Raw genomic sequence first — 25,145 nt, 5'->3', positions numbered from 1 at the left:
ACATTTGAGTCATTCAGTGATTCAAAGAATATGACCTTTTAATATTCTTTCAGATGTTTTCTGACTCTAAATGTTCTTTTCTCATTTCTTAGGTTTTTCTAATTTACAATTAAAACATTTTCAGCTTTTTTCCAACTTCTTCTTCTGTGTAACCTTCAGCTTTTAGCAGTTCAGCACTTTTGTTTTCAGGTTAAATTCGGGTTTTTTTTTTTATCTCATTCAAAATTTTTAACTTAAATTCAGTAATTATTTCATTTCAATGCATACATTCAGATTCAAGCATTCACACTGCAGTTTCTTCAGAAAATGCACTTTCTAGTTGAATTATGTTATCTGGCTGGATTTTTTTCACCAGAAAAATCCCAGTGAGCTTCCTGTATTCCAAGAAGACAAAAAGGAGGACCTTCATATGCACTGATTACTTTCCACTCATATGAATCTTTCAGCCTTGTTACACCATTTTTAGTTTTTTTGTGTAAAATGGATGTCGTGAAATAAAACGTCCGTCAGCACTGATTTCTGTCAGACCACCGCTCACCCACAGTGTGGATGGAAAAATGAAACTTCAGCGAGCTTTGCATTAACAGCTCAGCGCCACAGGGCTTTTTGTGGGTTTTGCCAACACGCTCATAATGATAGTTCCTGTCAGCCGAGGAGCACTGGTTGACAACAAATCCTCTTCTACTGAGGAAGGGCCGAGTTGCATCAATTGTGGTCCCAGGAGCCTACAGAGCTGTTGTGAACTGAGCTACAGTTGAGAGCTGTTCTCAAAATACTAATATAACACATTTCAGATTCATTTCAAATACCATCGAACTTGAATGGATTCAAGAAACTGTGCTTTAAAGGATACACCTAAATGATATCTTACAACCCCTGTTATTTGTTTATATAGCAATTCCCAATGCTGACATGTTAACTAGCTTCACTGAAAAGATATAGAAAGACAGAATCCGACTTTCTACTAGGTCTGAAATATGAAATAAACACTTTGTAAAATACATTGTTTCCCTATGAAAGCATGAAAAACGGTGACCTCGGAGATGGAGCCAATGTGGCAAGAAAACTGGTTCTTTGAATGAGAACCTGAGGCTGAGTCAGTCCCATTAGACTAGATGTTAGGAAGCCCTGTAACAGCAGAAATAAACATGTTTATAACCTGCTACAGAAAACCTGGTGAGTTTTAGTCTCTGGTCTATAATTTAATTTCCTGCTTCCCTTCACTTGTTTAAATTATATTAAGCATTGAAGTGGATTATAATGCGCAGGAATGCTCTGGCTGCCAGGTGGGTTACAGGCAGCTGTCTCTTAGGTGTAACCTCAGCAAATTCACTCTGAACTGATTCAGTGAACTGGATCTTTGAACCATATTTGTGGTGTCTGCCATTTAGAGCACTTTAATGCAATTATCTGACATAATTTGTTTGATTGTTGTACGGCTCATTGTACTAATAGAACATCAAGAGGTCTGTCTTCCAGTTTTGATGAGGGAAATTCTAGTGGGTTGAGTTTTTTTGGGTGATATACCACCAATAGCAGGTTTTTGTGTCTGTGTGATCCACCCATACATTCTTTGGATGCACCATGCTAACCAAGCCAGTTAATGTTAGCTAATAACTCCACCCTCATCTCCCAATCCAGTCTTTAAGTCTGACGTCATTAGCTGTTTCTGGGTCCAAACTCTGCTTCAGGTCCCAAAGTCAAACGAACACTGGCGCAACACACAGTTACAAACTGTCTAAATTCTTTCATCTTTAATAAAATGATCAGTGTGGCTGCTCTGCCTGGCGTAACAGTTAAATTTAAAATCTGGGAATCCATGAAAACAGAGTTTATTAAATTTAACAGAGTTAGAAGTTAGCAGGAAGTTAGCTCGCTAGTTTCCAACTAAACATAATATAGCATGTTCTGACTGAGAGATTTCTGAAAAGATTAAAATGTACAGCTCTGCTATCACTTCAGACATAAATGAAGACAGAAAACTAAACAGTAGTCACGTTTGAAGTTTTACTTTAGTTGGGCTAGCTGGTATATAATGATGTGCTACTTTGTGGCTAGCTATGCGGCTATGGTTAACATAATATAAACATTGAAGCTGGAGGATGAACGCTAACTTAAGGGTTCCCAGTGGTTAGGGACAACCATGCTGTAAACGGACCAAACTTCAGTCAGGAGAACACCTGAGATAATCCATCCACAATACGAGGTTAGTCATTAATATACTGCTGCATGGGCTGGGCTGTAGTTACATTGTAAGGTTTTAAAAACTGAGCTTTAAAATGAACAGCAGCAATAAAAACCAACAGAGGCTGACAGTGATCACTGACTGTTTTTAGGGGCTTGTTGAGATTAAATAGAACAAGATACAAAACATTAAAACATGTTAAAAACACAACAGCCATATTAAACGCAGAGTAGTTTGGACCCGGAAGCAGGGCTCTTACGTCATCACTTAAAGACTGGATAAACATCATTACTGATCCCGAAAGATCACAACTTTAATGGCCACAATGTAAAAATAGTCTTTAAAAAGTAGCGCTTTCTATGCAGAATTTTGGCCCATTCTTTTTCTCAATGCTGCTTTAGTTCATTGAGTTTCTCTAAAGGTCCCATCACTGGGTTTCACTCAGATGATGTTGCTTGGGATCATTTGCATGTTGTATGACCTTATTTGGGCAAAGCCCCTGCTGTGAGCCAGATGGCCTCATAGTCAACTCAATATACATCAACATTTTTGCTAATTGTGGTGCTGTGCATTACAGCCAAGCATCTCCACTTTTGTTTTTCCAAAGAAGATTGTTCATTGTGCATTCAATTAGCAGCACCTGGCTGCTACTTACCATCTTAAATCCTATAGAAGGAGTATACTTAGCTTTTGCAGTACTGAATAGAGTCCTGTGAAAACTTTAACATGACTGTGCAGGCTCAGGAATTAACTATATATGGTGGTTCGAAACTTGTGAAGGCGTTTTACAATCCACTGTTAATTTTAGCTCTTTAAATAGCAAGTTTAAAACACACCAACACAGTGATTAAAAGTACCCAGAACTTATATAACAACACAAAAATAAATTGAACATTTGTACATCAGTAGACTTAAAGGTTGGAACTTAAAGGACTAACAAAAGTAGCCATCTTCAGTGTCTTTCTTCACTAAGCTCTTTACAGTTAAAAAGAAAAATAAGCAGCTACGCAGTTCATTCTCTTCATTTATGTTCTTGTCTCCAAAGTCAGGACAAAAACCAGATATAAAGAACTGAAATAATGTTTTATTAAAAAGTGCACTGAATCAAGCATCCGCCTGGTGAACAATCCCTTTATCTGGAATGTTTAAGACTCTGTCAGGATGTTGGAGAAATATGAATTATAGCCAAGGACATAATGAAAATAAATTATAAAAATCATAGATTTTGTCTCCATGCAAAGTTTGTTTCAACAAACAAATCAAGAGAAATTAAGTTAAAATACCCATGTGAAGAAAAAGTATATCACGTCATGAAAAAACTTACACAGAGTATCATGTATGACTGCTGATATGGGGCTGAACATGACTTTTCTCACACAATATACAGTAATCATGAGCAAAACAGGTTTAACAATACATTTTTCTCATTCTTGGAGTCCAGCATCCTCTTACTGTTTACAGATCAAAGGACATTTTTGCAGGATTTTAACCACCACCAAGATACTTCCCTAACTTTAAAGACTGAGTTACATGAACATTTGTATTATACAAGAGCAATAAACCCATGAAATTATTTAGATTTTACCCCTGATTATAAATAGATGTACTAAACTAAAAGTAAAGTAATAAAGGCGTGAATAAATACTCTGGTATTAGCTGGTTGGTGTTTCTGTGAAACAGTCTCCTGCCTATAACTGACATCTCATATATATATATTTAATGGAAGGACTCAGAAGAGACTAAAATAGAACAAAAAGGTGAGTAAACATCCAACTTACATTTTAAAAAATGAATGTTCATGTTGTTTAGTTTCTGCTGGTGTGTAAATACGCAAAGTGTTTGCTAGCATTATAGATTTATACTTCTGTGTTGAATCTCTGCAGAGCCTACAACTAAAGCATGATTTAGACTTCCGCGGGAAATCGACGTCCTAACTTCCGTAGTAACCGGAAACTCCTCCGCCAGTCAAGTCATTGTGTCATGCAGCAACTTGATGTGTAGTTACGTACATGGGTTGCCGTGTAGGGTTAAAACGGGGTTCCAAATATGGCGTAACTTACAATGTTACGGAGCCTCACAAGGGACATTGGGGGGGGGGGCAGGTGCAAATGAAGATGTACTTTTGCGACGACATCCCACAAAAGCTTTGCGAAATCCAGAAGAAGTTTTTGATTTACATCCATGCACTTCCAGACCAGTATGGAGTTCTTGAAAAGAACCATAGCGACGGAAGACACACGCCCACGGGAGAGATTTATAGAGTTTTATTTTGAGTTTGGGCTAAACTGTGATGTCATTAAATCAGAGCTTTATTTAAGAGAGAGACATCTGAAGAGAGTCCTTACTGTAAGGGAAAACACTCGTGGCAAGGCGTGCCCTGACCTGGTGGCCTGGGTTACATTCATTAGCAACCACCTGCAGTGTTCTGGACAGCTTCACGGGTACTAATGGAAGTACGATAAATGCAGGGAAAAGTGTTTCTCAGGATCTTGCAAAACTTTTGTGGAAACTCTGGATTTCTCCAATGTTCCTTGCGGATCTGACGCAGAAGTACAATTCACATGTTTGTCATTGCCAGCATTTGCACTTGTGGCAAGGTGCCTGCGTTACTCTGCAGTTTTGCTGCCAGAACACTAGTTGGACGTTCTTGAGCCGATTAGAGTCGAAAAGAAGGCCAAGAATAGTTGTAGCAGGCTGCATTAACACAAGGAGCAGGCTGCAGGCTTAATGCAGGCTGCATTAACGTAATAGCAGTTCTAGGTAGGTCCACATCAGGCGCAAGTTCATAAAGAGTTTGCTGTTACAACATAACAACAGCGTATATTTAACACAGAAGCATAAATACCACTTAAAGCAACACTTCTGTCCGCTCTGTTTTATTTTTGTGGGGTCATCTGCGCACCCTGATGGCCAGAGAAAATAATTTTTATGGGTAATCTTGAATTCTTCTGTTCCCCTTTGGAGATCTAAAACTAATCCGTTTATCTGCTGTTGTTGTACATAAATTATTTTTTCTGGGGTATAGCTAGTTCTGAAGTTTTCCCATTTTTTGCACAAATATTACACATGCACAACCTTTGGGAAATATGTCTTTTTTTTATAGTGTATCGTTTGTTTCTTTGGCGATATTGTCCTGTAATCCCAAATGGTACATCGAGCTGGCAGAACCACACATTCTCATTTCATATCTTTTTCTTTTCACAGCCTTTCAGGATCTGGGAGTGTTTCGATAATTTTGGAGATTTTTTCTTTCTTTCTTTTTTTATTGAAGCCCCATACCTGTAGTCAAAGATAATAAAACAAGCTTTAAACTGTAACAGTACTATACAAGTGTGTTTTTGCACTGGCTTGGAAATAAAGAAAAAGAGTTGAAAGACTCTTATATGAAGAAAGAAATCAAACGATAGTCAGTCCCTTTCACTCGAGACAAAAATATATACTGTTATATCAAGAAAGTGGGCATTACAGCAGAATTCAACACACTGAGAAGTGATCCGAAATCAAACGTGATTCTTAGTGATTATGTGTTTACTCTTCATTGGATCTGTATGTACAGCAGCCACGTACTGAAACTGGAAACATACTTTGAAAGAAATATGCACTCTAATTAGAGTCATCGTACAATATATGTCACCATGAAACCATAAATATAAATATACATACACATTTACAAAAAGCCGGGCTCTTAAAAGTGCTGCAGACAGTGTAGAAAACAGGCGAAGATAGAGGGTCACACTGCAGTCCAGGGCTTCACTCTGCAAAGGTTTGTGTACATAGTTGCTGGAGGTATTTGATTCATTACTTAGACCCCAGACAAGAAGCTATCAAAACTGGTCTCTTAAACAGAGGGGACCATATTTGGTATAACGGGTTCTTTGTTTAAGTAGGTTGCCCAATAGACGAGGTTGAAGATGCCAAAGAGAACAGGAAACAAAATCCGTGACAACCTGTCAATTTTGCTGACACTGTTGAAGGTCTTCTTGCTTTCTTGGGCCTTGCCATCCGCTTTGGGCTTGTTTGGGTCCGTCGCTCCGCCTTTGGCGATGGTGGGAAGAGTACTGGAATCCTTGGTCACGTTAGGCGCGTAGTTGGCTACTGCTACAGCGTAGGCGTTATTCTTCTTGACGATGGAGGCTCTCTCTTTCTTCTGTTGAGAGACCAAAAGGATTACCTGGAAAGGCAGCTTTACTTGTCACCATCTGCCCCTGAATTTCAAAATGCATTTACATGAAGAGAGCGGAAAGACCCCGGTAATGGATCGAGCACATTTTGCAAAGTCAGAATGAAGACCACTTTTATTTTATCCAGGGATGTGCAGTTTGTGGCAGACTTATCCATGAACAGGAGGTCTAAATACTGTCTTCCATCACCCATCTTATATCCCACCTCGTGGTGAAAATTAAAACTTTATGAGGAGACAGGAAAATTACATTACAGTTGCAATTTCAAATGAATGATGAAAGATTTCTTTCACTTTTCTTCAAACCTAGCCCTCTGATAATCTGCATTCTCCCTTTCAGGTTAAAGGAAATGATGGTTCATTGCTTCATTGAGCAGCTCCAGAAAAAATTCCTTTTGTTGTCTTTTTATGCTACCCGTCATGCTATATAAGATGAGCCTGCACTTATATGAGCCAGCAACTTTAATTACCACTCCTGTGGTAATTAATTGTTTAACTAAGACAATCAAGTGCTTTTTATCTTTCTCGCTGTTTGCATGAAGGTATCATTTCTGTTGAGATTTTGTGCTTTCTCACTGACCAGAACACGTCCTCTCTGTTTTTGTTTTCTCATTACGTTGAACTGATTTTATGCAAGATTTGCTTTCATTTCCTAAAAAAAAATAAATGTCTGGATGTTTATCCAGGCATTTATTTTTAAATTTATGTTTATACCTAAATTTTATTTCTTGATTTTCCTTCTACCCCTGATATAATGTAATGTCGTACAACATGTTTGTTGTCTTAGACAGATCAAGACTTTTCTGTGGTAGTTTGAGGGTTAAGCGCTCTGCTGAAGGGCAAGTCACTATGTAGTTAAATGAGACGAGTGGATTAATGGTACTTTATGTCACTGTCACCCTAGGCAGGGGTCGGCACCTCACTGTGGCTGCTGCAAAAAATAAATGAAACTTTATGAAAAAAAACCCTAATATTACATCTGGCATCTGTCTGTCCGTCCACGTGTGTGTGGCTCTTTTTCTCCTGTTTGGTAGGAGGGGCTAAAATGGCTCTTTAGATGTTGAAGATTGCCGACCCCTGCCCTAGGGAAAACAATGGTTGGAGTCAGCGGCACAAGCAAAATTACTGTGGCCATGTGCTATGATTTTGTGATCCTCTTAGCTTTGAAATAGCTATTTCAAAGATGGGGACCAGGCCCGCAACCACTCACACTCAGTTCCCATCTTAAAAGACACTTTGGCACATCAAGACAGCAATAAGATGGAGTCAGTCTGCTATTAGTTTGCGACTTTCGGGGTTCAAGTTGACAGTTACATGCAATCTGTGATAAAAAATTAACATTAACTACTTACATTCATTAGTTACTTGGACTCTTGGACTCTAAAAGCAAGTAGCTGATGTGAATTTCAGTTTAATGTGAATTTCTTTATATGTAGATGGTAACAGATACAAAGAAAGGCATTGCAGATGAGTTTTGCTAATTGGTGCAGACCAACTCAGATTGATTGCAACATTTTGTCAATCTGTCTGCAATTATAAATTAGACAGCAATTACTTACAAACCTGCACCAATCTGTCTGAGAGTGACTGCAGTCAGTCTGAATCAGATGGTGATTGGCTGGAGACACATTGCCTCTCACCAGATGACCCACACAATCAAAAATGGTTGCCCAAAGGTCGAAGGTGTTGCACATTCAACCTCTGGGGAATTGTAGTGAGGACTGCCCTAATGTATGGTTTGAAGACAGTGGCACTGACAAAAAGATGGGGGCCAAAATGCAGGTGACAGAGTTGAAGATATTGAAGATCCTGGGAGCGACCAGCATGGACACGATGAGAAATGAGCACAACAGCTCAGGCTGCAAGGAAGAAGTTCATGGAGAGCAAGCAGAGGGTTGGTGTGACAGTGGATGGACAGAGGATGTGAGGGATAGAGTGAGATGGAAGCAGATGATCCGCTGAACCCTGAAGGAAGCAGCCGAAAGAAAAAGAAAACACACAGACCCATCTTCTCATGACTAATGGAGCCTGTACTCGACAGACTGAATTTTAAAGAATCAGACACACTGCTCAGAATACTAACCAGCTATTTTTGCCTATTCCTATTATTTCTGTGGAGGTAAGCCACATTTGTCACATCCCAACATTTACAAATTTAAATCCCTTATCACTTTATGTTCTTAAAACTTTTCTGCCCCCTGTTGATATAGGGATTGTAATTTGAATGTATGGTTTTGCTCGACTAAATGCTATAAAGGGTAAAAAAAGGATTTTGTGGAATGACTGGGGGCTTCATGTTGGACCAAAGTGTACGTGAAAGGGCTCTCTGTGATTAAAGCGTGTCAAAAGAATTACACATTATCTGACCATTGATGGGATTCACCTTTCCTAGGCTGAGTTTGGCACCTATTAGCACCAGGGGGGATGAACACCTGATTGCATTTATGTTCTTTATCGATATGCTGAGCCTCAGAGTGAGTGATTTTATTATTAGTTCTCAGTAGCTGCAGCATTCTGGCTCCACTCTTGGAAGGTTAAAGAGGCCATTACTGCTGTTTCCCTTTGCTTCCAACAAATGCCTTCAAAGCTCTCTGAGCTCTCTGAGCACTGCCTCCTTCAGCATACAGTACAATGCTAATTAATTCTCTTTGAAGGCGGAGCCTGTCAGAGGATGCGCTTTCTTCTTCATTACCTTGTCAGTCACCACGCTTTTTCCATCCCAAGCCCAGCCGCGCTTTGTGAAGTAATTGACAGTAGCAAATTCAATCAAAGCGGAGAAGACGAAGGCGTAGCACACGGCGATGAACCAGTCCATGGCAGTGGCGTAGGCGACCTTAGGCAGGGAGTTCCTTGCGCTGATACTCAAAGTTGTCATTGTGAGAACAGTAGTTACACCTGGAAACACACACAAGCAGATAGCCAATAATATGAGCTCTGGCAATGTTTATTAAGGTTTTTTCTACTGTAATACACATTCTGCTACACAATACTTTAATGAAGCAGGGGAACAAAGTGAGGCATATGAAAAGAAAATCATTTTATTTTTTCTTATTTCGTATAACTTTTAATATTTCTTCTGGAGCTCAGGAGATTTGGTGTTTTTATTTCTTTCTGTGAGCTAACCAGTGATGAGTCACTAATATTACTTTCACTTGGCTTACAGTCAGGTCAAGCAGTAGCGTAGCCAACTGGATTTAAAAGCAGTGGGGCCTGTAAGAACTGCCCCCACCCCCTTCTCATTATTCCATTTTCTTTTGCACAGAATTTCCCATTAACTTCCAACAATTCCCTATATTCAGTGTTAATTTTTGACAAAACTAGGGGAAGGTCTTACTGCCATTGCAGCACATGCATAAAACCCAGCATCTACAACAGTCAGCTCAAATTACACTGGTGCTAACAATCATCATGTATGTCATATATGCTTACCAAACACAGTCCTAGCTGGCACTGATTCTCTATTCAGCCAGAAAGACACTTGGGAAAGGATGACTGTCATGATGCATGGGAGGTAAGTCTGGATAACAAAGTAGCCAATCTTCCTCTTCAGATGAAATTCAGCCGTCATCACTGTATATTCACCTGGAGACGAGAATCAGGTTTAATTACATGATGCAAAGAATTCAGCTTCTTGATTCACTCTGATTTCTTGTCATCAAACATATACTCTTACTGGCCACTTTCTAAGTACATCGTTTCAACTCCTCATTCAACTTGGTGCATTTAGGTATCTAGACTTAGTCAAGATGACTTGCTGATCATCAGAATGGGGAAGAAAGGTAAGTTAAGTGACTTTCATCTATTACTTTGGTAACTGGGTTATTATTCATAATGAAAACACTTTTCTTTCATCTATATATCTATCAGTGTAAAAATAGTAAAACTGGAGTGAGGGCCATGATGAATGAGTGTGTCAAGTGTTTTAACCCACACAAGTAGAAACAATATCTTCTTACTCCAATTTAGCTATGCAAGTGCAAACCCACGCCTTCCTGTGCCTGTATATTTATGCAATTCACATTGTTAAAATATTATATTTATATCTCAAGCTTTAAGACAACAAAGCAGTATTAAACATAGATTAACTGTCAGCAGTGCACAGTGGATATACAGTAATAATCCATCAACACATGCAAAAGTAGGCAGTAAGAGTTACCGGCCACCAAGCAAAGCCTAATAGCTGACAAGGCGGTGAAACCGTGCCAGTGCTGCAGTATCAGGCAGTCTTTTCAAACAGAAGATATCTCAAAGAGAAGCCCAGATTAGACATGGAAAGAAAAAGATGTGTTACCAATGGCAACAGAACAGAGAAACATAGCTCATTTGCTATGATTTTGAAATGAAGGCCTTGATATACGCTGCCACTTGGCAAGAGGAAAGTCTTTTTCAGCAGTGGGAAGGAGGGGGTAGAAGGGATATCAATTCCACAGAATAATCCCCAAAGATTTTTTTTTGTAATATTCCCTCTCTTTCTTTAATAGCACTGTAGATGTGCTGCTTGTATTTCTAGCAGTTACGTGAAGACTTATTCTGTCTTTGACACAGGCATACGTGCTAGCACAGGAATTTGGAGGAATCGAGTGCACTGTCAGTACTCTCTATGGAGCACTGTATCTTCTGTAATTTAATTTGCATGCCGGTCCGGTGCTTGTGTTGTGGAATGGGGGAAGGGGATGTACAAGCAAGGATATGGATGCTGATAAGTCTTCTCTGGAAAAGCTTGGGATCACTTCACTTAGAGGGAAGACAATTATAGCATGAAGATAGTAATCCTGTCATGTTCAATTCAATTCAATTTAATTTTATTTATATAGTGCCAAATCACAACAAAAGTCGCCTCAAGGCGCTTTATATTGTACAGTAGATCGCACAATAATAAATACAGAGAAAAACCCAACAATCATATGACCCCCTATGAGCAAGCACTTTGGCGACAGTGGGAAGGAAAAACTCCCTTTTAACAGGAAGAAACCTCCGGCAGAACCAGGCTCAGGGAGGGGCGGGGCCATCTGCTGCGACCAGTTGGGGTGAAAGAAGGAAAACAGGATAAAAGACATGCTGTGGAAGAGAGACAGAGATTAATAACAGATATGATTCAATGCAGAGAGGTCTATTAACACATAGTGAGTGAGAAAGGTGACTGGAAAGGAAAAACTCAATGCATCATGGGAATCCCCGGCAGCCTATGTCTATTGCAGCATAACTAAGGGAGTATTCAGGGTCACCTGGTCCAGCCCTAACTATATGCTTTAGCAAAAAGGAAAGTTTTAAGCCTAATCTTGAAAGTAGAGATAGTGTCTGTCTCCCGAATCCAAACTGGAAGCTGGTTCCACAGAAGAGGGGCCTGAAAACTGAAGGCTCTCCCTCCCATTCTACTTTTAAATACTCTAAGGACAGCAAGTAGGCCTGCAGAGCGAGAGCGAAGTGCTCTAATAGGGTGATATGGTACTACAAGGTCATTAAGATAAGATGGGGCCTGATTATTTAAGACCTTGTATGTGAGGAGCAGGATTTTGAATTCAATTCTGGATTTAACAGGAAGCCAATGAAGGGAAGCCAAAACAGGAGAAATATGCTCTCTCTTTCTAGTCCCAGCAGCATTTTGGATTAACTGAAGGCTTTTCAGCGAGTTTCAGCGAGTTTTTAGGACATCCTGATAATAATGAATTGCAGTCGTCCAGCCTGGAAGTAATAAATGCATGAACTAGTTTTTCAGCGTCACTCTGAGACAGGATATTTCTAATTTTAGAGATGTTGCGCAAATGGAAGAACGCAGTCTTACATATTTGTTTAATATGTGCGTTGAAGGACATGTCCTGGTCAAAAATGACTCCAAGGTTACTCACAGCGTTACTGGAGGCCAAGGTAATGCCATCCAGAGTAAGAATCTGGTTAGATACCATATTTCTAAGATTTTCAGGGCCGAGTACAATAACCTCAGTTTGATCTGAATTAAGAAGCAGAAAGTTAGCGGCCATCCAGGTCTTTATGTCCTTAAGACATTCCTGCAGTTTAACTAATTGGTGTGTGTTACCTGGCTTCATGGATAGATAGAGCTGCGTGTCATCTGCATAACAGTGAAAATTTATGCTGTCTTCTAATGATGCTGCCTAAGGGAAGCATGTATAATGTAAACAGAATTGGTCCTAGCACTGAACCCTGTGGAACACCATAATTGACCTTAGTGTGTGAAGAGGACCCTCCATTTACATGTACAAATTGGAGTCTATTAGATAGATATGATACAAACCACTGCAGCGCAGTACCTGTAATACCTACAGCATGTTCTAATCGCTCTAATAGGACATTATGGTCAACAGTATCGAATGCTGCACTAAGGTCTAGCAGGACAAGCACAGAGATGAGTCCACTGTCAGAGGCCATAAGAAGATCATTTGTAACCTTCACTAAAGCTGTTTCTGTGCTGTGATGAGCTCTGAAACCTGACTGAAACTCTTCAAATAAGCCATCCCTCTGCAGATGATCTGTTAGCTGTTTGACAACTACTCTTTCAAGGATTTTTGATATGAAAGGAAGGTTGGAGATTGGCCTATAATTAGCTAAGACTGCTGGGTCTAGAGCTGGCTTTTTGAGTAAAGGTTTAACTACAGCCACCTTGAAGGCCTGTGGTACATAGCCGATTATTAGAGATAGGTTGATCATATTTAAGATTAAAGAATTAATTAATGGCAGGACTTCTTTGAGCAGTTTTGTAGGAATGGGGTCTAAAAGACACGTTGATGGTTTGGAGGAATTAATTATTGAAGTTAACTCAGAAAGATCAATTGGAGAAAAAGAGTCTAACTTAACATCAATGGTACTAAGAGTAGCTGTAGATAATATTACATCTGTGGGATGATTATTGGTAATTTTTTCTCTAATGATAAAAATTTTATTTGTGAAGAAGTTCATGAAGTCATTACTAGTTAACGTTAAAGGGATTGTTGGCTCAAAAGAGCTCTGACTTTTTGTCAGCCTGGCTACAGTGCTGAAGAGAAACCTGGGGTTGTTCTTATTTTCTTCAATCAGTGACGAATAGTAAGATGTTCTGGCTTTACGGAGGGCTTTCTTATAAGGCAGCAAACTATTTCTCCAGGCTAAATGATGATCCTCTAAATTTGTGACACGCCATTTCCTCTCCAGCTTACGAGTTTTCTGCTTTAGGGTACATGTTTGAGAATTATACCACGGAGTCAGGTACTTCTGATTAGAGACCTTAGTTTTCACAGGAGCTACAGTATCCAGAGTTGTACATAGTGAGGAGGTAAAATTATTAACAAGATAATCGACCTCTGTTGGGGTAGCGTTCAGATAGCTGCTCCCTTCTATGTTGGTACAGGGCATTGAAGATGATAACAGTGGGTGGATTATATTCTTAAACTTAGTTACAGCGCTTTCAGAAAGACATCTACTGTAATAAAGTCTACTCTCCACTGCTGTGTAATCAATTATTGTAAATGTAAATGTTATCAGGAAATGATCAGACAGCAGAGGGTTTTCAGGAAACACTGTGAAATGTTCAGTTTCTACGCCATATGTTAAAACAAGATCTAGAGTGTGATTAAAGTGGTGGGTGGGTTCTTTTACATTTTGAGAGAAGCCAATTGAGTCTAATAACAGATTAAATGCCATGTTGAGGCTGTCATTTTTAGCATCTACATGAATGTTAAAATCATCCACAATAATTATTTTATCTGAGCTGAGCACTAAATCAGATAAAAACTGAGAAATCAGACAGAAACTTTGTGTAAGGCCAGGTAGACGATAGATGATAACAAGCAAGACTGGTTTCTGAGTTTTACAGCTGGGTTGGACAAGGCTAAGCATCAGGCTTTCAAATGAATTAAAAGTCTGTCTTGGTCTTTCGTTAATTAATAGACTGGTGTGAAAAATTGCTGCCACACCGCCCCCTCGGCCTGTGCTTCGAGGTTTCTGGTAGTTAGAATGACTCGGGGGTGTTGATTCATTTAAACTAACATACTCATCCTGCTGCAACCAGGTTTCTGTACGGCAGAGTAAATCGATTTGTTGATCAATTATTAAGTCATGTACTAACAGAGACTTGGAGGAGAGAGACCTAATATTTAATAATCCACATTTCACTGTTTTACTCTTTGGTTCAGATGTGGATACTGTATTGTTCTTTCTTTGTAATTTTTTATGTTTAAGTTGTTTATTGCTGGTTTTTAGTTTGTTTTTTGTCTTTTTGGGAGCTGACACGGTCTCAAGGGAGGTGGGTTTTTGGGGGGGTAGCAGACGTGAATTATGATCTTACTGTATTTACGTTTACCCTTAGCCAGCAGTTTTAAATTTCCTTCAATGTCGCCTGCTCTGGCCCCTGGAAGACAATTGATTATGGTTGCCGGTGTCTCTAGCTTCACATGTCTGAGAACAGAATCACCAATTACCAGAGTTTGACCCCCGGCGGGTGTGTCGCCGAGTGGGGAAAAACGGTTAGACACATGAACAGGTTGGTGGTGTACCTGGGGCTTCTGTTTAAGACTATGCTTCCTCCTCACCGTCACCCAGCCGCCCTCTTTCCCCAGCTGCTTGGGGTCTGCCGGGGAACAGCTAGCGGGGCCTACGCTATCTTCGGCTGCACCAGCTGCAGGGGCCTGGCTAGCTACGGGTGAATGAAGGGTGCGAAGCAGAGTCTCCAATTCAGTAATCCTGGCCTCCAGAGCTACAAATATGCTACATTTGTTACAGATATCATTACTGCTAAAGGAGGCCGAGGAGTAACTAAACATCTGACACAATGAGCAGGAAAGTGCAGGAGGGACAGGTGAAGTAGCCATGGTGCTAACGAGTCGGCTATGAGCTAAGCTAAGCTAGCAAAACAGTACAGAGACAGTGAGTGAATACTTTGGCTATAAATTAGGTAGTGAGTACACAGAAAGGGTGCTTCAGATGAAGCACATGAAGATTATACTATGAAAAGGAATGTATCAAAAGATTTTAATTAAATTGCTAAGCAGAAAAGCTACTCAGAAACACCACTGTGTTTGAGCAGGAACAGGAAGTGATACTCTACCACAAAGCGAGCGAACACCAAGTGACAGCGCCACTCTGGCGCTGTCACTGTTGCCCACTGAAGCACAAAACAAGTGTAGGAAACAATGTTCCCTTCTAAATGGATGAGAACACCTCAGTCTCTGGGAACGTGCTATACAAAGGAAACTGAAGGAATATGTGTTATTTGGAAATGCTATAGAAATACTATTCGAACAACTGATGCTATACATTCATCATGTTGGTCAGACTGAATGGTTTTCCAGGCAAGGATAACATTTTGATAACATTTTATAATTTGGCCCACGACTAAGGCTGTAATTCCCCTGTAACTGAATGGAATTTCAGTATTTTTTTTATTACAATATGCAATTATAGTTATCTATAATTAGATAAGTACATTAGAATAAAGGGATAGCAAATGATGTTATTACAGGAAATAAAGAAATAATTAAACTGTAGGTGCAGCGTAAATAAAAAAAAATTCAGTGTAAGAAATGAGTAATGGGAAATATTGTTTGTTTTTCTGCAAAATTACCATGAAATGACACAATGGACAGAAACCGTACATTATTGGCCAAATACTTCTGACTTGTAAGAAACTCCATTCCGGGTTTCTCTGAGGCGTGGGCTTTCATCATCAGAGTTCATCCTTTAACCTATAACAATTAAAATATTCTCAAGTATGATCAACGGTTGATTACGGCACCGGCCGGGGTACCGGGAGCAGTTTGGAAGAACAAAAAGACGCGGAGACTGTTCTAAATTGTCATCCCAAACTAACTCAAAGTTTATTCTTTGTGCAGCAGATTTTATAGGCAGACAACAAGTTTCAGTTCAGACCCTGCCCACTGGGTGGGGTGGTGTCCTTCGACAGTTGGAATCCTTTGTTCAGCAAGGGCAATAAAGATGCACTCACAAGGCCTATAAATCTTATACAGAAGTCTCCTACATCCGTGAGTTCTGACACAACCCAGAAACATCTTCTGCAAGGGAGTGATAAGTAAAAGAGTGATTTGTTGGTGTTTTCCCTCCAACCTTAGTATCTACTTTCACACCATAAAATCTTCAGTTGACACAGCAAGAGGAGATGAGGTTCAAACAAAGGGCATTGCAGAAACAGGGTCCTTTGTATAATATCATCAAAAACAATACTCAGCAAATGCTACCATGGTATCAAAATATCACAACACGACTGACATACTTTTACCCAGTGAGCGTATCCTGGATATTCTCCCTTTTTTGACTCTAATAATAACCTTAAAATTAGCCTACTGTATTTGTTGGACCATAAGGCGCATTAAGCGAAACAACTTTACTCAACTCATTCTTCTTGCTTCCTCCACTTCTGTAACATTGATTCATTAATGTTGAATTCTCTGGCAGCTGTTCTATTCCCATGTAGTTGCAGTACATTAACGACTAACCTCGTATTGTGGCTGGATTATCTCAGCTGTTTTCCTGACTGAAGTTTGGTCCGTTTACAACATCCTGCCACGTGATTGCATTTGTCCCTAACCATCATGAACCCTCACGTTAACTTTTATTGAGTGGAAAAAAGTTAGCGTTCATCCTCCAGCTTCACTGTGTTTATGTTATGCTAACATAGCTGTGACGCTAGCGATCACGTAGCACATCCAGTGTTTTTACCGAGTTTTCAGACCCCCTTAGCGACTTTGTTTTTCTAAAAAGCGACTAGCGACAAATCTGGCAACTTTTTCTGGTGTTATTGGAGACTTATATATGACGACTTTTTGACGTGAACGCAAGTATCACTCCTACTGTCAACAAGCAGCGGTTGCTGCCGTGGGCACCTCGAGTGCCAAAGTGCTCACAGGCGGAGGATAGTCCTCCCCACGCTGCTATCACTGCAGAAGATGTTCACACCTGTGCGTCCAAACTGCAAATGAATCGCACATGAGCAAAGCCACTGCTCCCGCACTGACTGTAACGCAGTCAGTTCTTCTTTTACTCTTATGCTGTTTTGTGGATCACAAGGTTTAAAACTACTTAAAAACACACACACACACAAAGTAACTCCACCAGAGTGCCTATTTCGTCCAAGCCCGGATAAAGGAGCAGGGTTGGAATTGTGACATTAAAAAAAACCAATAACTGCTAAAAGAAATTTAATTTGTAGTTCTAAATAAACTCTAAATGCATTTAGGACTCACTTCATCTCTCTTCCACGACGTTATTTCTCTCTCCAACAACGTAGGTTGCAATTACATTAGCATGACCAATTATGCAAATTAGGCGATGACATCATTTAGCGACTTCTAGCGACTTTTAGGACAGCCAATAGCGATTTTCCTTACTGAGGAGTTGGCAACACTGAGCACATCATTATATACCAGCTAGCCCAACTTCAGCAACGCTACAAACGTCACTGCTGTTTAGTTTTCTGTCTTTATTTATGTCGGAAGTGATAGCAGAGCTGTACATTTTAATTTGTTTCAGAAATCTCTCAGTCAGAATATGCTATATCATGTTTAACTCCGTTAAATTTAATAAATTCTGTTTTCACAGATACCTGGATGTTAAACTTAATTGTTACACCTGATAAAGCAGCAGTTTTTACCTCTCAGTGATGTCGCAGTGTTCGTTTGACTTTGGGACCTGACCTGAAGCTGACGGAGTTTTGGACCCAGATTACTCAGCGAGGTTCCTGACTAGGTAATATTTCCAACAATCCATCAAGCAGTGCGGCTTCGTAGCTTACCAAAGTCGTACTAAAGCATTTTTTGACAGATTTTTGAGCACCGTGTATCACATAAAATCAGTTCGAGGTCAGTGAGCACAACTAGAATTCATACATAAAGCGCACTGGATTATAAGGCACGTTGATGATTTTTGAGAAAATTAAAGGATTTTAAGTGTGCCTTATATTACAAAAAATTCCTATCAGTATGACCTGAATACAGAGACTGAACTCATGAAGTCAACGGAAAATTGATTAAAGGGGTCACCAACAAGGCCATACACTTTCATACAACTTGGAAGCTTTTTACAACAAGAGGCCTTCAGGAGGATCCCTAGCATTATTAGTGTCCCTTTGACTACCTAGCTAAGCTAGATAGCCAGCATTAGCTACTAATATGTCTGCTCTATTTTGTTCTCCAAATATGGTCACTCGCCAAAATAAAATATGCTGAGCCTCAAAACTAACACTTTTTAAAAGCCACAATTTTACTCTTATTTTTTCTTTATTCGACAGCAGCAGTTACAGATAACACAGGAGGCGTGATGAGGGAGTGGGGTAGTACAGTAAATCAAAACCCAAGCATGCCACATTAAGGTATGAGCTCCTGTACGTGGGATGCATGCTCTAACTAGTGAGTTACAAGGCGTCTCACAATGCTACTGATTTAGTAGTGTTTTTGACAGCTGTATGCCTGCAGCTGGTATCAGCAGAGAAGCCACCATAAACTACAAGTTGCCCAGCAACAAACCAACAAAATGATGACGTTAGCAGCTTGCTAATGAACATGGTGGAGTATTTAGCAGCTAAAGAGCCAGAAGTACCCCCCAGGAGTCCCTTAAGAGCTAAGAGTATGTGATTTGCTAAATGTACAGAAACAACTCTAAATGAATGCTATTTTTAATCAGTACTGGCTGGATGTGTGGGGGAAGGGGAAAGCATTTTAGGCATTTTAACAAACAAGAAAAAACACTTTAGTTAAGCTGTCCTTTAGTAGTACAATACTTTCCACACTGTGTGTGAAGTAAAGCATCACTACATTCAGCTCTGCTCAGGCTTGGATTTTTATGAATAATGCATTCAACAAAAAGATGTTCCTGAGACAACAAACATATATTTTGAATTGTGAGATTCTTGTAACAGTGTCTTGGTATATTCTCAGGCTTATGCAAGATGTCCGTCTCTGTAAAGCCAGAGAGTGCATTAGTTCGTGCCAAATGACCTAGTTTGCAAGTACGCTACACCACACACTGACACACTAGTAATGAATGATTAATTTAAAGTCAGCCAATCAGATAATGTGGAGTGACTAGCTAAACAAGAGAAACAGCCACTGGCAGGCATTCTGCCTTCCACCAAGGCATCAAACACCATTTAACCTATATAGGAAAATTTAGTCCATGTAAGGGTATTCTTACATAATAAAACTGCAGAAGGGATTCCCTTGATGGGGGATTTCAGTCACTGGGGAAATACTGTGTACTGGTAATTGATACCTAAAGGGAACATTGGTGGAACACTCAGGGATGCAGTAGCATGCACATATTCATTCTCCGGTGTAACTTCAAACTAAAACCCAACATTGCAGCTATAATTTCAGCCTGTATTTAAATTCACTGCTGACTAATTAAAAAAAGAAAGAAAGAAAGGAAGACCTAGTCCTTTTTTATTTCTATTAAAAGCAGAACGATCACACATATTTCAGTAAATATGGTCTTAGACTTTGATACAAGAACACAGGTTTAGATCTTGTGTTTTTCCTTCAATTCTTTCACCTACTCTATCCTGAAATACATCGAAGCTCCAGCATGAAAAAGTTCCAGAAATGAAAAAAGTAGAACATCTTGTGAGAAAAGGGGGACTCACTCTCCACGCTCAGGCTCATACAAAAGACATCCAACTCCACAGCAAAGCTTTGTAAACCACCCACTCTTTCCTTAAGTGTACCTTTAAAGTCTGCAGGTGATAACCCTCAGGTCAGTATCCTCCACAGGAGCAAATTTCTCAAACTCTTGCATGATCATCAAATCGTTAGCTTCATAGCATAAGTGCCTAAGTCATTGACTTAGTCAAATGACTTAGGCAATTATGCTATGAAGCTAACGAAATGTAACTCATTCTTTACATTTGTGATAATCCATCCCAGGCATTATTCACATTTCCACTCTGATCTCACCTTCTTCCCTGAGAAGTTCAAAACAGTGCTTTTCCCCCTTTTTAGCTAATTTAGCCCCTGCTAGGGCTGATACATTTTCAAAGGAAGTTTCAGCGTTCTTTAAACTGATTAATCCAAACTGACAATACTTTATCTTTAAATAGCCAGAATCAATCAGTCCATGTACAAACAATACAGAATTAAAAGGTGGTGGTGGTGGGACGATGTCAGCCTTCCAGCAATTACAGCCTACTTTCCCATTCTCAGCACTATAATCACCGTGACTTCTATCATCATCTTGCAAAAGCTGCAAATCCAAAAAGGTTTCTTCTGTCAGGTTTTCCTCAGAAGTAGTATTACTAAAATTAGATCAGTGCTGTCACTCAGCGACAGTGAGTATATTGGATGCTTTCAGATCTCTTATCCTCTGCAATTTACTTGACCTACACCACAGATGCTGCTCTGCTAAATGCTGTAGAAAGTACATTCAGTAATTCTAATTGGTTGGGTAAACGTATTATTTTAAAGTAGCTTTTAAGGCTAATCAATACTTTTCTATCATGCCAGTGCCATAAAGGACATGCCTCTGTAACTATGAAACATTAAATTTGACGGCAAACTTGTGGTTCCCAATGTTTCTTATAATAACCCAGTATGTTATTTCACTTCTTACATTTATGCCACTATTTTTTTTTTGTGGGGGGGGGGGGCAACGCTGCACTTGTATTTCACTAGATTTATTATAAAGGACTACTTAATAATTATTTTGTAAATTTACATAATTCTATTAAAAATTGTAGCCACCATTATATAAATAAAATTATTACCAGATAGGACTAACTTTAAAAGTAAAATTATGTATGATTTATAAAACAGTGAAAAGAAATCGGTCAGTAAGACGAGAAGTTGCTATGATAAAGCCAGTCCATCACTTCTTAAACATCTATTTTTTTTACTTTTATTATACTTTTCTCACTTTTCTTTAAACGTTGCTTGTTAAGCCCTTTGTGACTTGTGTTTGGAATAGTGCTATATAGGTACTTTTTGATAAGTTTATGCTTATACGACCATGGCAACATCCATTGTCACCATGACAACATGCACCATAATAAACTGTGCGTCCGCTGAAGTTGGTTCATCTGTCAGGTCTGTTTTGTCATCCTCCAGGCTCTGCTTCACTCATTCTTACCCCTGACATCGTCATTATTTTTTATCATTATTGTTGTTATTATTATTACATGACTGTTGCTGTTTATTCGGTGATAAACAGCACTGCATTAACTTCTCATACCACAGTGCTCCCACTCTGCTACAACAACTAACCAACCACATCCACCCCATCACATCTCACTGCACCGATCAGGCGGCCTATTTATGCTTGTCGATGTTACTCCTGCTCCACTCCACCCAGCCTCCACCTGCTTTGGTTCTGCTCTGTTTGTACGCACCCTGGGGGGTATTTATTTCTAAATTAATAACTCTTGGGGGATTACTTGCAATGGTTCCTGCATGTTATTTATCACTATGCTGTGAATTTCATTCTGCTACACGGTATTGCTACAGCAGGCAGCTTTACCAACAGGGGGCCATTTTCCCCAAATAATTCAGATTTCCACTTTTCATTATAGTTTATGACAGAATCAAATGTAATGTTAAAAAAATAATATAATAAGGATATAAAAAGAAATATAAGGTACATTTTTCTTGTCTTTATGTGAACACAATCCTCACAAAACCAAGACAAGAACATATCATTCGTCTCACTAACTTACAGTGCATTAAATACCCTTTATGGCTGATTTGCTTATCACCAATATCACATCATCTGCCATCGCAAAGTCAGATTTCTGTCGCTTCCAGCGTTTGAAGGAAAACAGCTGCCATCATCCTCTCATCCTTTTAGAAGAAGCCTGGTAGCCTCACACTGCCTCGGTATTTAAATTCAGACTTGCGGCATGTTTAGTTACCCCATCTTACAACCAGCTTTGTGTTTCCTACATCTTGGACAGTGATGGTGTCGCTTTCATCTTCACACACACACAAGTTCAATCTTGTTTCTTGGCATCTGTGTTGGCGTATGTAGAAGTGTATTGCTTCTATTTTTAATCCTCATTATCTCTTACTTTTTTTTGTATGGATTTGTTTTTTTTTTCTGAACTTTGTCAACGATATGCTTGTTAGAACACTTTTTTGAAATAACTTAACTTGACAACCGATTACCCTGGATAGAGCATATTCTATTTCTGTGTGTAGCCAGCAAAGCTTCAAGACAACATGTTCGTTGCTGCCATGTTTCCTTGTGCTTTAAAAACCCAGCTCAAACTTGAAGACCTGAATGAAAACATGTATTTACTCCTTGTATTCTACATATAATCAAAGAAAAATAGAGTGTAACAAGAGAACTGTTTTCAGAATTTACAAAAACACACTTCAAGCATGTTACGTGTGTGGATGATGCATAGTTGTGTGTCCGAAAGAAGAAAAAATTGGCCAATATATCAGTTTTTTTAAATCACCAATATCAGTCTCAGTCGTGAAATTTGAATATAAGGGCTCTTTGCTCCATTTATGTTTTGATGAGCATTTTGGGGGGCAGTCAGTTGATTTGTACAGATGGGGAAGGTTTATTTCTGATTGGTCAGTGTCCACCCTAACTCACCTGAACACACACCTCTCAGACCAACTAAAAATTATTTTTTTTTACAACCTAAAACCATACAGAATGATGTAGTGTGAAATACTTCTTGTCCTTGGAAGTTTATATATAAATAGATGTTAAACAGAAGTTTACCATCTATTTAGTGATAAATGGGACCATAACCACAAAATCAGCAACATGCTTCTAAAAATAAGACCTGATATCAGCAAGTGAGTTTTTACAAGCACAGCTCTTACCCCTTTCTTGTTTTCGGAAAACTCCAGGCCTGTCTTTTAAATACAGTAGTAATGTTAAGCTAGTTAGCTGTATACCCTGTATAAATGATATAGTATGTAGGGGTGGGTTTTTATAATCGATTCATCGATTAAAATCGATTCTGGCTTGGATAACGTAAAATCGATTCATTAAAATCCTGAATCGATTTTTTAATATAAATTTATTTTGTCCGAAATGCCAGAATCTCTGGTGACATCTCACAAAATTTCAAGAACCACCAAACAGTAAATGAGAGCAGGTACAGGGATTCTTCACATAGACTTAAACACACAGCGCGACCCGCGGATCAGAATCAGTTAGATGTCGCCTTTCTCACAGTCGGGGCTGAAAGCCGACAGCTCGCTGATCCGGGTCCGCGCTTTGTGTTCACGCCCTTTCTGTGCTGATTCTAAAGCTGTTAGTTTGATCTCTCTCCAAACAATATTGACCGAACCAGCAGCAAAAGAAGATCCAAACGCTTCACATAAACATCGTCATGAATTCACTCTTTTACTGTTTTGCTTCCATTGCGATGCGCAGCTCTCTCTCTCTCCCTCTCTCCCTCTCCCTCTCTCTTTCTCTCTCTCTCTCTCGAACAGTTTTGCTTTCTTCATTATTCGCTTGCTTGTTACGCACAAGTCTACTGTTGCTTACAGCGCTGTCGGCCGCTGTTTTTTTCCCTTTTACATTCTTCCGAAAAGAAAACCTCATTTCTGCTGTTCAATACTGAACAAATTTAAACTTTTTAAAATTATTCAAAATGCAAAATGCTTAGCCGTGTCTCTAATAAAACCGCTGTAACGTCAGAGGTAATGTTCATTAATTAATGGTTTTCTTTCGTTTTTGATGTACTGCAGAATATTTTTTATAAAATCCCAGGCCAGGAAAATCACCTACATGTTTTTCTGTGTTTTATCTTCAGCTACTTTGACACAAAGGCATCTGCTGTGATGCTCACAGCTTGGATAAAGTCTTGCGAGTGTCAGCTTCCTTTTTATAGATACAAAAATATGTAAATGTACTGATCTGAATTATATTTCTGACTGTCAAAATTTCCCAGATTTAAATTGAATCGAATCGAATCGAATTAAATCGAATCGTGGATCGAATCGATTCGGGACCTTGTGAATCGGAATTGAATCGATTCTAGAAATCAGTGACGATACCCAGCCCTAATAGTATGCAAGCATCATGGTAAAGCCAATAACATTAGAGCAGACAAGCATACATTAGTGAATGTATTTATAAAATAAGCAAGAACTTCATCCAAGTAGGTTCATAACTAAAACACAGAATTAGAATATATTTTATATTTTGCTTATTTTTAGTTTTAGTTTTCAAATTCAAATTCAAATTTTATTTGTCACGTACACAGTCATACACAGTACGATATGTAGTGAAATGCTTGGACAACTGCTCGTGACCTAAAGAAAACAAAAAAGGAAAAGGCTATGAATAAGATAGGAAATAAATATGAAAAATTAAAAAGGGTAAATTTAACTAGGAAGGAATAGAATATAAATTAAGGTTAAAAATGAAATAACTGTACAACACAAATTAGAATGAAGGGTAAATTTAACTGGGAAGAATAAGATAAAGATAAATATATAAATTAAAGTTGAAAATAAAATAACTGTACAACAAAATACACAATACACAATATAGAACTATATAAGAATGTATGAAGAAATCTAAATCTAAATAAATATATACACAATAACAGCAGCTGTACAAGTATTAACCAGAAATGAAGAATATAGTGACCAGTGTTGTGCAAAACCAAAGTCCAGAAAGTCCAGTGTGTGTGTAAGAACCATATGTGTGGGTCAGTACTGTGTGGTGGTGTGATTGAGAGACCGTATCGCCTGCGGGAAGAAGCTCCTCCTCAGTCTCTCTGTGTTGGTCTTCAGGGAGCGGAATCGCTTTCCTGACCTCAACAGAGAGAACAGTCTGTTGTTGGGATGGCTGAGGTCCTTCACGATCTTCCTGGCCTTGGTC

The 25,145-nt window shown here is 39.1% G+C and overlaps 1 protein-coding gene across 3 annotated transcripts in view; it reads right to left on the bottom strand.

Annotated features, from left to right (window-relative positions):
• Window positions 1–3,138: 3,138 nt before the first annotated feature.
• The window catches only part of gabra2b (gamma-aminobutyric acid type A receptor subunit alpha2b), a 45,424-nt gene continuing 23,417 nt past the window's right edge, over window positions 3,139–25,145 (bottom strand). For all 3 annotated transcript variants that reach the window (XM_086306457.1, XM_086306476.1, XM_086306465.1), the window contains 3 exons: window positions 9,795–9,947; window positions 9,058–9,260; window positions 3,139–6,332 (listed from right to left, as the gene is read on the bottom strand). In XM_086306457.1, coding sequence (XP_086162583.1) covers window positions 6,024–6,332; window positions 9,058–9,260; window positions 9,795–9,947 — 665 coding nt within the window. In that variant the 3' untranslated portion in view covers window positions 3,139–6,023. The remainder of the gene's footprint in view (window positions 6,333–9,057; window positions 9,261–9,794; window positions 9,948–25,145) is intronic.

This window comes from Aulonocara sp. 'chitande type north' Nkhata Bay, linkage group LG2, assembly GCF_057382095.1.
Source record: "Aulonocara sp. 'chitande type north' Nkhata Bay isolate Kocher_YH1m ecotype deep benthic linkage group LG2, A_spYH_male_GT1.1, whole genome shotgun sequence".
Lineage (NCBI taxonomy): Eukaryota > Metazoa > Chordata > Actinopteri > Cichliformes > Cichlidae > Aulonocara > Aulonocara sp. 'chitande type north' Nkhata Bay.
The sequence above is the reverse complement of the archived record's forward strand: the minus strand, read 5'-3'. Positions and strand labels throughout refer to the sequence as shown.